Source organism: Callionymus lyra, chromosome 7, assembly GCF_982586985.1.
Source record: "Callionymus lyra chromosome 7, fCalLyr1.hap1.1, whole genome shotgun sequence".
NCBI lineage: Eukaryota > Metazoa > Chordata > Actinopteri > Syngnathiformes > Callionymidae > Callionymus > Callionymus lyra.
In genome coordinates, this window is record NC_141824.1 from 12,355,770 (window position 1) to 12,369,205 (window position 13,436).

The 13,436-nt window shown below is 36.3% G+C and overlaps 1 protein-coding gene across 1 annotated transcript in view; it reads right to left on the bottom strand.

The window, feature by feature from the left end:
• sorl1 (sortilin-related receptor, L(DLR class) A repeats containing) overlaps positions 1-13,436 on the bottom strand; it is a 69,389-nt gene that overhangs the window by 37,528 nt on the left and 18,425 nt on the right. Inside the window, exons 6-9 of the mRNA XM_087796360.1 lie at positions 8,614-8,794; positions 3,114-3,215; positions 2,850-3,019; positions 369-561 (exon numbers count right to left, since the gene is read on the bottom strand). Coding sequence (XP_087652486.1) covers positions 369-561; positions 2,850-3,019; positions 3,114-3,215; positions 8,614-8,794 — 646 coding nt within the window. The remainder of the gene's footprint in view (positions 1-368; positions 562-2,849; positions 3,020-3,113; positions 3,216-8,613; positions 8,795-13,436) is intronic.

Sequence of the window (13,436 nt, forward strand, 5' to 3'; positions counted from 1 at the left end):
ATAACGTATATTGCCAATACTCAGCGCTAATTTCAAAACATAGCTGTCCTTTCTTCCCTCCATGTCTCCCCATCCCTCTGCCTCTCTTCTCCTTCTCAGCAGGAGACTGTCCCACAGAGTCTGGTTCTGTTCAAGGTTTCTGCCAGTTTTTTCCATGCTACCGTCGCTGGGACTCGTTTTTCTCTTCTCTTATAAAGCGTTGATTTTATGATTTGACACATTTAATTGAAACAAATACGGGAGTAGTTATAATAATTATGTAATTATAAAAGTTGGTTTAAGCACTTTATGATGGACTTAAATGTAATGGTATCAGATGAACAATCCCGCATGACATTTTTCATGTTTAAAGCGGTTATTGTCGTTACCTGACAGTCGACGGTGCCGCCAAGACTGTCGGCAGCAGGCGGCTGCAGGAGCTCCCAGGTGCCGCCCTTGTCGAAAGTGATGACCGACCTCATGTTCTCTTCGCTGGCCGAGCCGTTGATGAGCGTGGCGATGAACACGCCCCTCAGGCCCTCCACACGGTGCAGGTCGGCGAAAGGCTCGTTGGCGAAATACCTGGAATATACAAGTGCAAGAGATCTTAAAGTTACTCAGATACAGAAGGTGAGGAAACTCTTCAAATGATACTGAATATTATTCAGTATCATTTGGAGACGGAAAACTTTATTCTGCCTCGAGGCCGCCCAAACAAAGACTACTTAAGTTACGGGGTGTCAGACTCATTGTCTGGTGGCTGTCGGGTGAATAAAAACACACCCTACATGTTTAGTTGTTACACTTGTAGATAGGAGTCGGTGTTTTCACCAAAATGCATCTCTAAATGGGGGTATTCGAAAATATTGATACAGTGATATATTGCAATATTTTTTTCATTATATTATATTTACTGTACCGATTTAAAAAAGAAAACTTTTTTTTTCTTTTGGATCAAATCATATTTTTTTTTTACCATAGTTCCTTAATGGTTTATAGAACAATTGGGTTTAGTTTAAAATAAAAAAGGCGATATTTATTTACAATTAACATGCAAATATTCACAGCGTTTGTTCATTTTTGTGTTGCAATTGAACTTCCGGGCGCTAGAAGACAGCAGTCATTATGCCTTTCGCAGCTAAAGGAACATTTTAATCCTGCAAACACGGCGATGACTGGGGACGAGAGGATACAGCAGCTTTTGAAGCTGATGTTCGGACATTTTTCAAAACAAAAGAAATTAGTTAAGACTTCGTCAAGATGTGGTCTGTACTACAGTAAAACCTCTTATCAGGACATTGCGGAATTATAACTGTTTGTATTATATATTGTCAGCAGTTCCCTCCAATCAAAGTACTACAAATATTAGTAAAGTGGGAAAATATCAAAACAACACGTAACCAAAAAATTATTATAATATAAGCCACAATTGTAGTTGACCTAGAAACTGTTGCAATAGTTTCTTGGTTATTTTATCTACAAGAACATCAACACCTGCACAGCAACAGAATGTTACACAAAGAGATTAAGATTACACAACAGCCTTGCTTTTTACAGTTGAACATTACACCAAATATTATTATTTTTTTAATTACTTTAGTGTTTAGTTGCTGGTCTAGAAGGACTGTAGAAAACACGGTTATTTCTCATCACAAACTACATTTTAAGTCACACCAACTAGATCAAAAAATAACCTTTAACACAACAAAAGTATTTTGTTTTCCTGTGTGAGTTCAGATTTGAGTTTATTGAAAAGGAAAATGCACTTGTGACTGTGCATTCCTATTGAGGAGTGCTGTGATAAAATATGTTGTGGATTTACCAGCTATGACAGGAGTAGCAATGATAAGGTCTCAGACTGATATGCTTCCAAATGCCTGAGAGTAAGTCGTGGGAGAGAGAAAAGGACATTGAACTCGCAAGGATTCATCAGACTGCTCTTAGGTATTTTTGTTGAATTTTTTTTTTCACAATGTCACATCATTGAATCAAGTTAAGATATTTCAAAAGCTGTCAAGTGTCACACTTTAAGTCTGACCGTCACACAATGTAACCAATTCTCACGCCGCACTAGACATTCCTCGCGCCGATACTAACCCGTTCAGTACTTTACATTTTTTTCATGATAATAAATGTTGGTCCTTTTTGCGTACGTCTAGCCAATCACATAGGCCGCCGCAAACTATCAACCAATCAGAAGCCACATAAGGCGAGTCTATCTTTTTTATTACAGCACAACTGCACACAAAACAGAGTCATCGTGACGACATTTTATCCCAACATCGTACTGTGTTAAACGGTTTAATTTGAAGTGTTGTCCCTTGACTTTACAGTAAATTCTAAACAAAATTCAGAAGAAGGAAATTAAAAAAAAAAAGAGAAGCAATGAATGATCTGCATCTGCCTTGTTATCGTCATTATATACTCTGTACCGTTTGTTATTCATTTATTTTTTTGTGTGATTATTCATTATTTTGTGCCAAATATATCAGTTTTTTTAACTTTCACACAGGTAATAGCTTTAACATGATTCAAAAAAGGAAGTTTAAGATGCAAAATAATAAAATATTATAAAATACCAACCTAGACTTTTAGATGAAATAATAATTTAATCATAATATTTCAACCATCTGAGTCATATGACATTTATAAAGATGATATAAATCCTTATAAATCCTATAAATAGCCCAGTGCATCACTCAAATCTCACTCTTATCATTTTATAAAAACTTATACTTGTTTTAAAAGCAAATTGCAAACAAAAATTGATCCACATGTGACATTAATCAGAGCATCTTCTCGATCACTCACAGATCAATATATTATACTTCACCGGTGATTCAAGCGAATGATCTGCAGTGAGTTTGTACCTGATGAGCGTGTTGCTCCCAGAACCCTCGGGGCTGAAGTAAAGAACATTCTCCAGCGACAGCGAGAAGGCGAGTCCTTGTGTGTCCGAGATGTACAGGTGTGTTGCATTGTTAATGTGGTTCACGCACACAAACACTTGGTCCTCTGAAGCATCTGCGATGTAGTACTCCTGGGGGGGAAGAGGAAGATGGACTCGGTGCATTTTCTCTAACGGCAGCAAAATGACCAAATAAAGCGGGATGAATGGACACGCTTGGACTCACTGTGATTGGGTGGCGTGTGGTGAAGCGGGCGGCTTTCATGGGTTGTCGACTGTAGGAGACCCAGAGCTGAACAGATGAAGGTTCGTGGCTGCCAAACAGTTTCTGCAGGGACACAGACGGCAGGTCACTTGTCGAATCAGCAGCTTTTTTTATTACTCCTGAACACACACACTCAACACATACACAACACATGTTTGCAACATGGACAAAAAGAAAATACATAAATGATAATAAAACGTCTGCATCTCCAATCATTTCATGGCGTGAAAGTGGTATGTCTCTATGAATTAACGTACAATTGCAAGAATTTGACTTATCCATGTCCTAATTTACATTTTTGATATGTGTATTCAGGAAATTTACATAACACGTGTGTGTGTGCTATCACATTTGTATAATTATATAGTTGCTTTTTTGTACGAGTTAAAGTTCCTGCATATTTTGGAGGGATTTTTGTGTGGCTTGATTGTGAGTTCGGGCCCTTTTTATCCAACTGTATATGTTCTTTAATTTTAGAAATACATATAAATAAATACATTTATATATATATTTGTGTGACAGTCTTTATTCCTGCAGGGCCGCAGTATATCTTGTCAGAGGACGCCATAAGTTTCAAACCCCTACAGTAGAAATGTTGACAAGAAAAGAGAAGAAGCTGCTTCTACCATACGCTGATGTAACAAGAAGTTTATGCGGCATTTAAAAGAAAAAAATTCTCCCCGACCTGAAATCACGGCAAAGGAGAGGTTACGCGAGCTGAGGCCATTATGGGCTCCAGCCCGTTTTAATCACTTCCTGGATCTGTGACGTGTGGTGATAAATCTTGAAGATTTACCAATCACAGCAGAGTGGGCGTGGTTATGGTTAAACAAGATTAAATCTCAAAGAAAAACAAAGTGTTTTCAGTGGGCGGGGCTTAAGATCATTTTCTAATGTAAATATTTAAATGAAAAGAGAGTTTTGTACAAACAGACACACACTGATGAAACAATAGAGTCCAACATCTATTTAAGACACACTTATATCAACACATTAGTTTAACTTTAACCATCTGGCGTTGGACAACTACGTCCTTTCCTCTGTCTGCAATCATTTAAACGTACACAATAAATCGAGGGCCGTAGAATATCATGTCACAGGCCACAAATGGCCTATGAGACGCAGGTTTAAGAGATTCTGGTTTAGATTACTTCAAGGCTCTCATTTCAGTCTATTGAGTCTATAAAGTTGGAATCAATTTTCAAGAAAACTGAAGCAGCTGCTTCTAATGAAAACATGCTGATGTGGCAATTCTAAATTTGACTATTTTATATATTTTTTAAATCAGGAAACATTCCTCTGAACGTGTCTCAGAAAGGTATGGTGATGGTTATTCAATTGGAAATCACGATTTCTTAGAAGAAATATCAGTATTTTTAAAAAAGGGAAAGAAAATAACGGGATATTTCATTAAAATGATATAACTGTACAGTTTCACAAGGGAACACACACACAGTATCATTTTATACTAGATGAAGACTTGGGGCCAAGCTAACATTTGATACACTCTTGCTAGATCTGCCACTACTTTTTCGAGCCAGACATCTGCCTCTGAGAAACAATGGCAGACGTTAAATGTGAAAAAAGGCAAATCTCTCGTGGAATGAGCTCACGGTCGGAGCAGAAACAACCCTTGAATTCTAGCGACTCTAGAAAGTCTCCGCGGCGTATGACGACCGGCCGCCGACTCCGTCACGTTGGACGTTAAACATGTATGACCCATTTATGGCAGCGACCACACGTGTGCGTTGGAATGTATACAGAATCAGAAGCCTGTGATTGGACCATGACACAACCATCTGGCCTGTTTTCATGGGTCTGTTCAATGTGGGTCTTCGGGTCAGAGATCGACCCACAGTTATTTAGCCCGTAACATTGAGAGATGCTGTGTGACAGGCTGAAAATGAAATAAACACTTCCAGGACTTCATTCCTGCTTGAGGTTTTGTGCTCCGAGCCAAGTGGCAGCAGCAGAATAGAGCGAAGGAATTAACTCCTTTTTTTTTTAAATACAAAAATCAAATATTCACTTGTTTGGGATTCTGGTGGTTATAACTTGGAAGAATGAAAACACATTGCGAAGGAGAGAGGGTTGAGTTGTGGAGTCACATACAAAGCTGTAAAAGCAATGGGAACTATGTATTAAATTAATATTTATGCATGAGAAAACTAAAGGCTCGACGTGGCATCATGACCTTCAAGGTCTGGTGGTTTCAATCGAATTAATACCACCTGGTTAACTATCTCAACCACGGATTTCATGATGCAATGTTTGGGGTCAGTCAGAGAGTAAAACAATGATATTAGAAAGAAGAGAAAGGATGATAGGGGGGAAATGGATGAAGGGAGTTTTGAAGAGTAGTTTAAAGTATAAGTGAGAAACAATAGAAAGAAAATGGTTGGGTGGAAGATGGCCATGTGGGTGAGCCAGATTGTGATAATGTCGGGCTGCTGGCATTAACAGAACTTAAAAAACATTGCAACATTTTGCATTCACTTTATTACATGATAGTGAAGTATTACGGTATTTAGTGATAGTGAAGTATTACGTTATTAAATGTGAGTGAAGTATTACGTTATAAAATGATAGTGAAGTATTACGGTATTAAATGATAGTGAAGTATTACGTTATTACATGATAGTGAAGTATTACATTATTACATGATAGTGAGGTATTATTTTATAACATGATTGTGAAGTATTACGGTAATAAATGATAGTGAAGTATTACGTTATTACACAACAGTGAAGTATTATGTTATTACATGATAGTTAAGTATTACATTATTACACGATAGTTAAGTATAACATTTTTACACGATAGTTGAGTATTATGTTATTACATGATAGTGAAGCCTTACATTATTACAGGATAGTGAAGTATTACGTTATTGCACAATAGTGAAGTATTAGGTTATTACATGATAGTTAAGTATTACGTTATTACATGATAGTGAAGTATTACGTAATTACACAACAGTGAAGTAATACGTTATTACATGATAGTGAAGTATTACGTTATTACATGATAGTGAAGTATTATGTTATTACATGGTAGTGAAGTATTACGCTATTACATGACAGTGAACTATTATGTTATTACATGGTAGTGAAGTATTACGCTATGTAGCTAATAATAAGGGTGTAGTTAGTGTACAACCATTTCAGTCTTTTTGGCCTTTTGACGAAAAAGGTCAAAAACATCAATCCAGGTTTAGTCCAGAGTTCATGGCAGAGTTCTGTAGGACCCCTGTAGCACCGTGAGAAGGTAAGCAAGCTGACTCAAGTGACCTTTATAAATATGCTGTAGGTTATTACTTAGGACTCGACAAAAATCTCTGTATAAACAAATGCAATTTTTGTGCTAAAACAAAGCTTATGTTTCCTGATATCATGACGAAGTACTGTAGTAACTACTTCATGAGACAGCTGATGAAGTTTCTTGACACACCGTCCTCATCGTCAAAGGAAGGGCGATAGATCCGCTCAGATGTCAAAGAATCCTCATGATTCGAACGAAACGTTCCATGAAGCCTCATCAACGCAGCACTAGCTTTTAGTTTTGGTGATCACGACGTGAAAACGACCCCATATAAACAGACGGAGACGTCAACCTTCACTACACAGACACAAGTTTACATCAAATCTGGTAAAAACCCATGTGTTTTTAGCGACTTATCTTTGGTATATTTATAAATATCCGTCTTTCTTATAGAGGGACTAAGACTGGAAACGTAGTTTATCACCAGCAAGTGTTTGTTTGGACAGTTTGGTTGGTCAGTCCAGTTTCCATTACTCAGAATGGGACCCGGCGGACAACAGCTCAGGACTGAGTCTCAGGAACTTGACTGTGATACTCTGAGGTAGAAACGTGACAGAAGAGAGTTTGTTTTGAACTCAGGTGACCCCCACCAGTCATGTGATATTATCAAACCTCCCCCTCCACTCCTACTGCGCACAATGCCCTGGCTTATCTTCATCAAAGATTGGCATATATACGTGAGTTAAACTGGTTTGTCGGCGATTACACAACCATCCAGGAAACGAGCGGACGGGCATGAATGTCTCGAGGAATTTTCTCGTTTGGCCACTGACACAGATCTCTGCCCACACAAAAGATAAAATGGCCAACGCGAAAAACTTTGTCCAGGAACCATCTGGTGTGACTTTTTCCAGATCAAACAAATTCGTTCCCAGCCAATTTCTTTTAGAGAGCGACAGACGCTCAGCTCCGCTGGTAGAAAGCAAAATATGTCACGAGAAAAACTGTGAAACAAGACCAGAGAGAAAACCATCTCCCATCTGCTCGGTTTGTCCTCTCACTGATAAAGATTGCAGGGCACTGATATCAGATTCAAAACAATGATGCACTTTACTGGCAGATCAACGTTGATCTAAAGGTCTCTGACTCGCACATGTATGAGCGTAAACTACAGGTTTTTTAAATAACACAACAGCCCCAGTCATAGTATGGAAGTATATCAGAGTCATCAGAATAATGAATGGTATTTACTATTAAAAAAGAAGAGAAAAAGAAAAGTGTATTTTCAAAATGAATGCTTTTTTTTAAATCTCAGTACTCTTTTGGTAATGTCTATTATACCTATATTTAAATATAAAATGTTAAAGAATACAAATTTAATAATATTGAATTTAGAACATTTGTTTTGAATTATAAAAAGTAGAAAAATCCCAAATTAATAATTTAATATTAATTTTGAAATTATTCAAATTGAATTATTTTAAAATGTATCTGTTCAATATATAAATTATTAAATTCCATTATTCAACAAACCTTAAATATATATATGATTAAATTCCATTATTGAATGAACCTTAACTCAAACCTTGCAACACACAAATTATTAAATAAAAATAAATTAATCTTTCAATGTGTTTCAATACATAAATGATTAAATTAAATTATTCAATAAAAATAAATCAACCTTTTATATTTTTATATTTATAACATATTAGCACTATTGTTAACTTATTTGTATTTATACTCTATATACAATAATTATTATATGCAATATTTATAATGTTATTTATTTATTCTGTTTATACTATATTGCACTATTTTTAACTTATTAATATTTATATTTATACTTTTTATATAAATCTCCCTGCTGTGTTTTTTAAAGGTTGCCAAGCAACTAAAATTCGGTGCCAGTTTCACTGCTGTGTTTTCTGTGCAATGACGATAAAAGAAAGTCTAAAGTCTATGTACACATATTTATTGTTTTTAATTATTCAATAAAAACGAGTTCAACCTTTTAATATACAAATATTTAAATTAAATTAATTAATAAGAAAAATAATTAACTTTTTGACATAGAAAATATTTAATTAAATCATTCCAAACAATTATTCAATGCCTTAAAAAAAAAAGTTTAACTTTGAATTGATAATTCAACAATTCAATATTCTATATTGATATAACAGGCTAAGTCATCACTTACCCTTGTTGTCGTTGCGAACATGTACTTTTCTCTCAGCTGGAAACTGTCCACCTGCTCGAGTATCACTCTGCGGTTCTGCTCGCTCTGGAAGAAGTCGGTGCTGCTGAGAATAGTGGACACTCCCTGAGGCTCGTGCCTCTGGACCAGTACCGTGGTCGCCGGGTCGTATGGTTCCACACCCCTGGAGGGAGAAAAAACACTTCTGGGTCACAATAAAGAAAGGCCGACTTAAAACAAATGTTTTTTATTCAGGAAGAAAAACATGTGTATTAATCTTTTTTTTTGTTTTTAAAGTCAAATATGTTTGTGTAGAACAGATAATTGTTCATGTTGATACAGTGACATATAAGGCTGTCAGTCTTAAAGATAAGATAAGGAATTTGTTTATATTGGATGTTTACAATTATACAGAGACTTAAAATAAGGATAAGACTGATTTAGAAGTAAATTAATTTGAAGGTTGTGTTTGTTGAAAGAACATTAGAGACAATTAAGATATATTAAGTCCAAAGAATGACTGGAAAATATTATAAATATGAGTAAGTATACATGTTGTTTGGCCTAAAACTTGTGTGGCAGAAGGATTTTGTTCCCTTGTGTGATGAAGTTCGACACCGTTGAATTAAGCTTCAACACCGACAGCTTAACAATTCAGAGTCTGACAGTTAAATGTACTTTACTCCAGGGGTCCCCGACCTTTTTATATATCGCCGCCTTATATTCACAGACCAACCTGGGGATAAAAACGGTAAAAAATAAATCATATCGAGTTAACTATTCACTCATTTTCACTTGTTTACTGGTTTATTTTTTGAATCAATATGACTGAAACGAGCGTCTTGACGGGTCAAGAGTGTAATATTCAGGGAAAATACCATATTTCTTCAAAACAAAAAACCTTTTATACATTATATATGGATAGAAAATATATTATTTATATAAGATATATTATATCATCATCATCATCAACCTTTTTTCAAATGTATAATTCAGGAAGATCTCCACAAAAACAACTGCTGTATTTTTTTTAAGGAAGCCGTTTATGAAAGAACAATTTGCACTGAACCGTGTCCAAATCTAACCCCAGACACAAAATGTCTGCTACGAACCGGGCCAGACAACGTCTTCTGCCTAAATATATCCGTGTGTATGTCAACCCCAACATGTCAAAGACTATTTGAGGCACAAAGCGGACAGCGAGAGCGTTCAGAGAGCAGTCTGGGATGAATGGTGTTGACTGGGTCTTATCGCTGGAGTGTTTTCCCGGCCCAGTCTGGAGCGCCGAACAGAGGGCGCAGTGTCTCCGCTGGACTCGGCCTCTGTGGTTTTCATTCAAAGCTCCTCGCTGGACTGATGGTCTTGGTCTGGGGTGTAAGTGTAGTGAGTAGGGGGGGGGGGGGCTTTTTGCAGTACCGTCTACGTTCCTTCCTCTGAATTAATTACTTTAGTAACTTTATACCCATTTAAAGGTCTTTGTCGAAGCTTCATTTAATTAACCTTTACTTTTTGCAGGAGCTATTTGGATAAAGTTAATTTATGAGCTCATTACATTTTAGTTTTTCCTCCCTTGGAGTTTCCTGACGAACTCAACAGGCTGAACACAAATTCACAAAGTCATGATAATATTTTCTAAAAGATAAAGACGAACAGTAGTGGACATAAAGGGGTGTATGATGGCCAGAATCTGGCGACACGATACAGGGTAAACAACATGTTACATTGCTCTGTAAGAGCAAGTATACGTTGTAGTATTGTCGAGTACTTGACTCTGGCGTTAACTCATTTTAATTAAAGTCATCAAATGGAAACTGTTATGGTATAATGTTAGAAACAGACAAACTATTTTATTTCATACTGGCCTAAATATATTAATATTTACCATTATTTGCAAGGCATTATAAATATTTTTAACAGATTACTATCTGTAGTAGATTGCCAACAATTGACCAATCACCACCAAAATAGGGTCTACAGTCCAATAGGTTTGTTAGGTAAGAGTTGCTCAGCTGTGGACTTGTTCAAACCATATCGCCGAGGGGTGTTTATTGGCAGGAATCTGGCGATAGGATACGTATCATGATGCAGGGGCAACAATAAGATATATTGCAATAATGTAGTAACAAGGATATATGTTTAGTACTGTACTTGACTCTTGTATTGCACAATTTAGGTTTAATGTAATGTACTTCGCAGCTAAAGAAACAATTCCGGCGATGGCTGAGGACGAGAGGATACTGTTGACTCCAATCCTTAAAGCTGATGTTTGGAAATAGTTTGGTTTATAAAAATAAATGAAGTAATGATACGATATTTTGCGATTTATTGCGATACTGTAGAAACAAGGATATATATTTGTAGTATTGTCGAGAACTCGACTCTGATGTTGCAAAATTTACAGACCCATGACTCTTGACGAAGTCAGAACTTCATTCATTTGTTTTGAAACCAAAAATACGTCCAAACATCAGCTTTTAAAGTCGACAGTATCCTCTCTTCCTCAGTCATCTCAGGGATCTGGTGGTATATGTTCCTTTAGCTGCTGATAGTTTAACTAAAAATATTGTGAATATTTGCATGTTGACGGTTAACAGAGGTATTATTTTACAGCCTCTTTATTTCCATATACACCTTAAAAGGGGAAAATAAAAAAGGAATTATTATAGTTATCTGTATAATAAGAAATATATATATATATATATATATATAGATACAGTGCTTTTAAATATCGATATAGCAAGTGTGTGTGTGGAGGTTAATACTAGGGCTGTAAGAAAAATTGATACAAGTTTTCTCAAGCCACTAAAGAAACGCCACTTTCCATTCTTTTAGTAAGTGCCTGTAATCCATACATAAAGGGCCAATCTAAACCTCTCAGTGTATGGACAGAAGATCACGGCGTTGAGAAACGGATTAGGATTTCAATAGGGCCCAGCAGCCCTTCAAAGTGGGCTGGGTTTAACACAGAGAGTTCAGCGAGAGTCTCTCTGGTATTGAAGGCACAGGATTGATCCGCCGTGCAACAGTTGCGCCCTTTACTAAAGCCAGAACAAACAGGATCAGAGTGAAGTTGAATGGACGCGCAGCAGGAAGTAGGTATGAGATGAATCCTCAGTCGCTTCCTTTTGTCAAATGATTGTATTCACATTTTCCAACTATCAAAGGAACCAATGACAATCAGCTAAACTACTAAAGGATCAGATGATACTGTATAATAAAATATATTTTTTCTTTTTTACGTAGTAAACATTAAAGTCACGGTGCTTAGCTATAAACAAGCGCTTGGAATCTCCTAATTTATCTTTGGCCAGTTTGTGTTTGCAACAATGAGACTTTGTGTGTTCTCTGCAGCTACAACATGATTTAACTGGTAACAGGTTCAGCATGATTTCCATTATCGTCAAATGATTTATAACCGTATTACTGTGGAGGAAAACAGTGGTGGATGTTTAAGTCTTGTGTACTGACACAGTAAACTTGTGGTTCGCTTTGTTTTCTACTCAATGACTAAGGGTCGCCTAATGTATGGAATTATTTCATAGTTATCTTTATTTTTTTTAAGAGTTATTGTCCAGTGTCTACACTCGAAGTGCTTGGGATGTGTACCCGGAGTACTTCCTGTCTGTGTAGGATGTTGGTCTTAAAGCTTCTGCTACAAACTATCTTAAAACATAAGATTTGTTTTTCCGGAACAATTCCTTCAATGAAGGTTGAGTGTTACAGGTGAGCAGTATTTAGGTATTTGGATTTTTTTTTAAGTGTCATTTTGGACAAAAACGACGGCAAGTGAACTGCAGTCGCTACATTAAAATAAATATAAATTTTTGTCTACAACTCTAAAATCTCTAATAACTTTAACACCGGTTTTCCCCGGACGTTCCAAAAACAAACGGAGATAGATTAAGATCTCTGAATTGTCTTCAGGTGCGAGTGGCTGGGATGGACTCCAATAAGGGAATCAATAGTAAAAAACAGGAATGAATACTGAATAATGAATGAGGTCTGCTGGATGTTTGGCTCAAAAAGGAAAGTACAGTGGTGCCTTGTTTATTGGAGGAGTGTTAAATCATTACACGAAGCCTGCCAATTAGACCCCAACTAGTTTTTTGCTTTTTTTTATTAACACATTCATATTTACTTATATTTATACTTGCAAAACATTGCATAATGCTTTGCCGCCCAGCGGACCATTTAGAGCCGTCAATCACTTTTGACAAAGCAAGAGATGTAGAATTCAAATACATTATTGAAGCGACACTAAAAAGGGAAGCGTTTAGAAAGGCATATTTAGGAATTCCAATGATTTCTTGCAGAGACTTCCAATACTATGATGTAACGATGTAGGGAAAAATATTTAAGAAAGAGAAAAAACACTTAGGTTGGGTATAGAACTTTGGCTCTATTGTGATACTGACCGAAGAAAGTATTGGCTGTAAAGATCAAAACAGTTTCGTCACTCAAGCATGATCAAAATTTGCTAATGTGTGACATTGGTTCTGAAGAAGTAATATGGAACAATTATTTCTTACTTCTTAGCAAGTGTTCTTTGCAGTGAAAATTATTTGTTTTGGAGTTTTTTTCTGAAGAAAACAGCTTGGAGTAGAAATTTACCAAAGCTGAAAAATGCAACTCAAAATCCGTTCAATGTGTACTTTCATTCCCTTTGTGTTAGGATTAATTATATTAAATTGGTACTGAAAGAAGTATCATTCAAGACCAGGTATAAAGGGAAGGTGATAGTACCTGTACAGTTTTGAGACAATGTTTAATAGATACCTAACCCTAACAAACACTAATATATTCCAGATAGATTGAGCTCACAAATA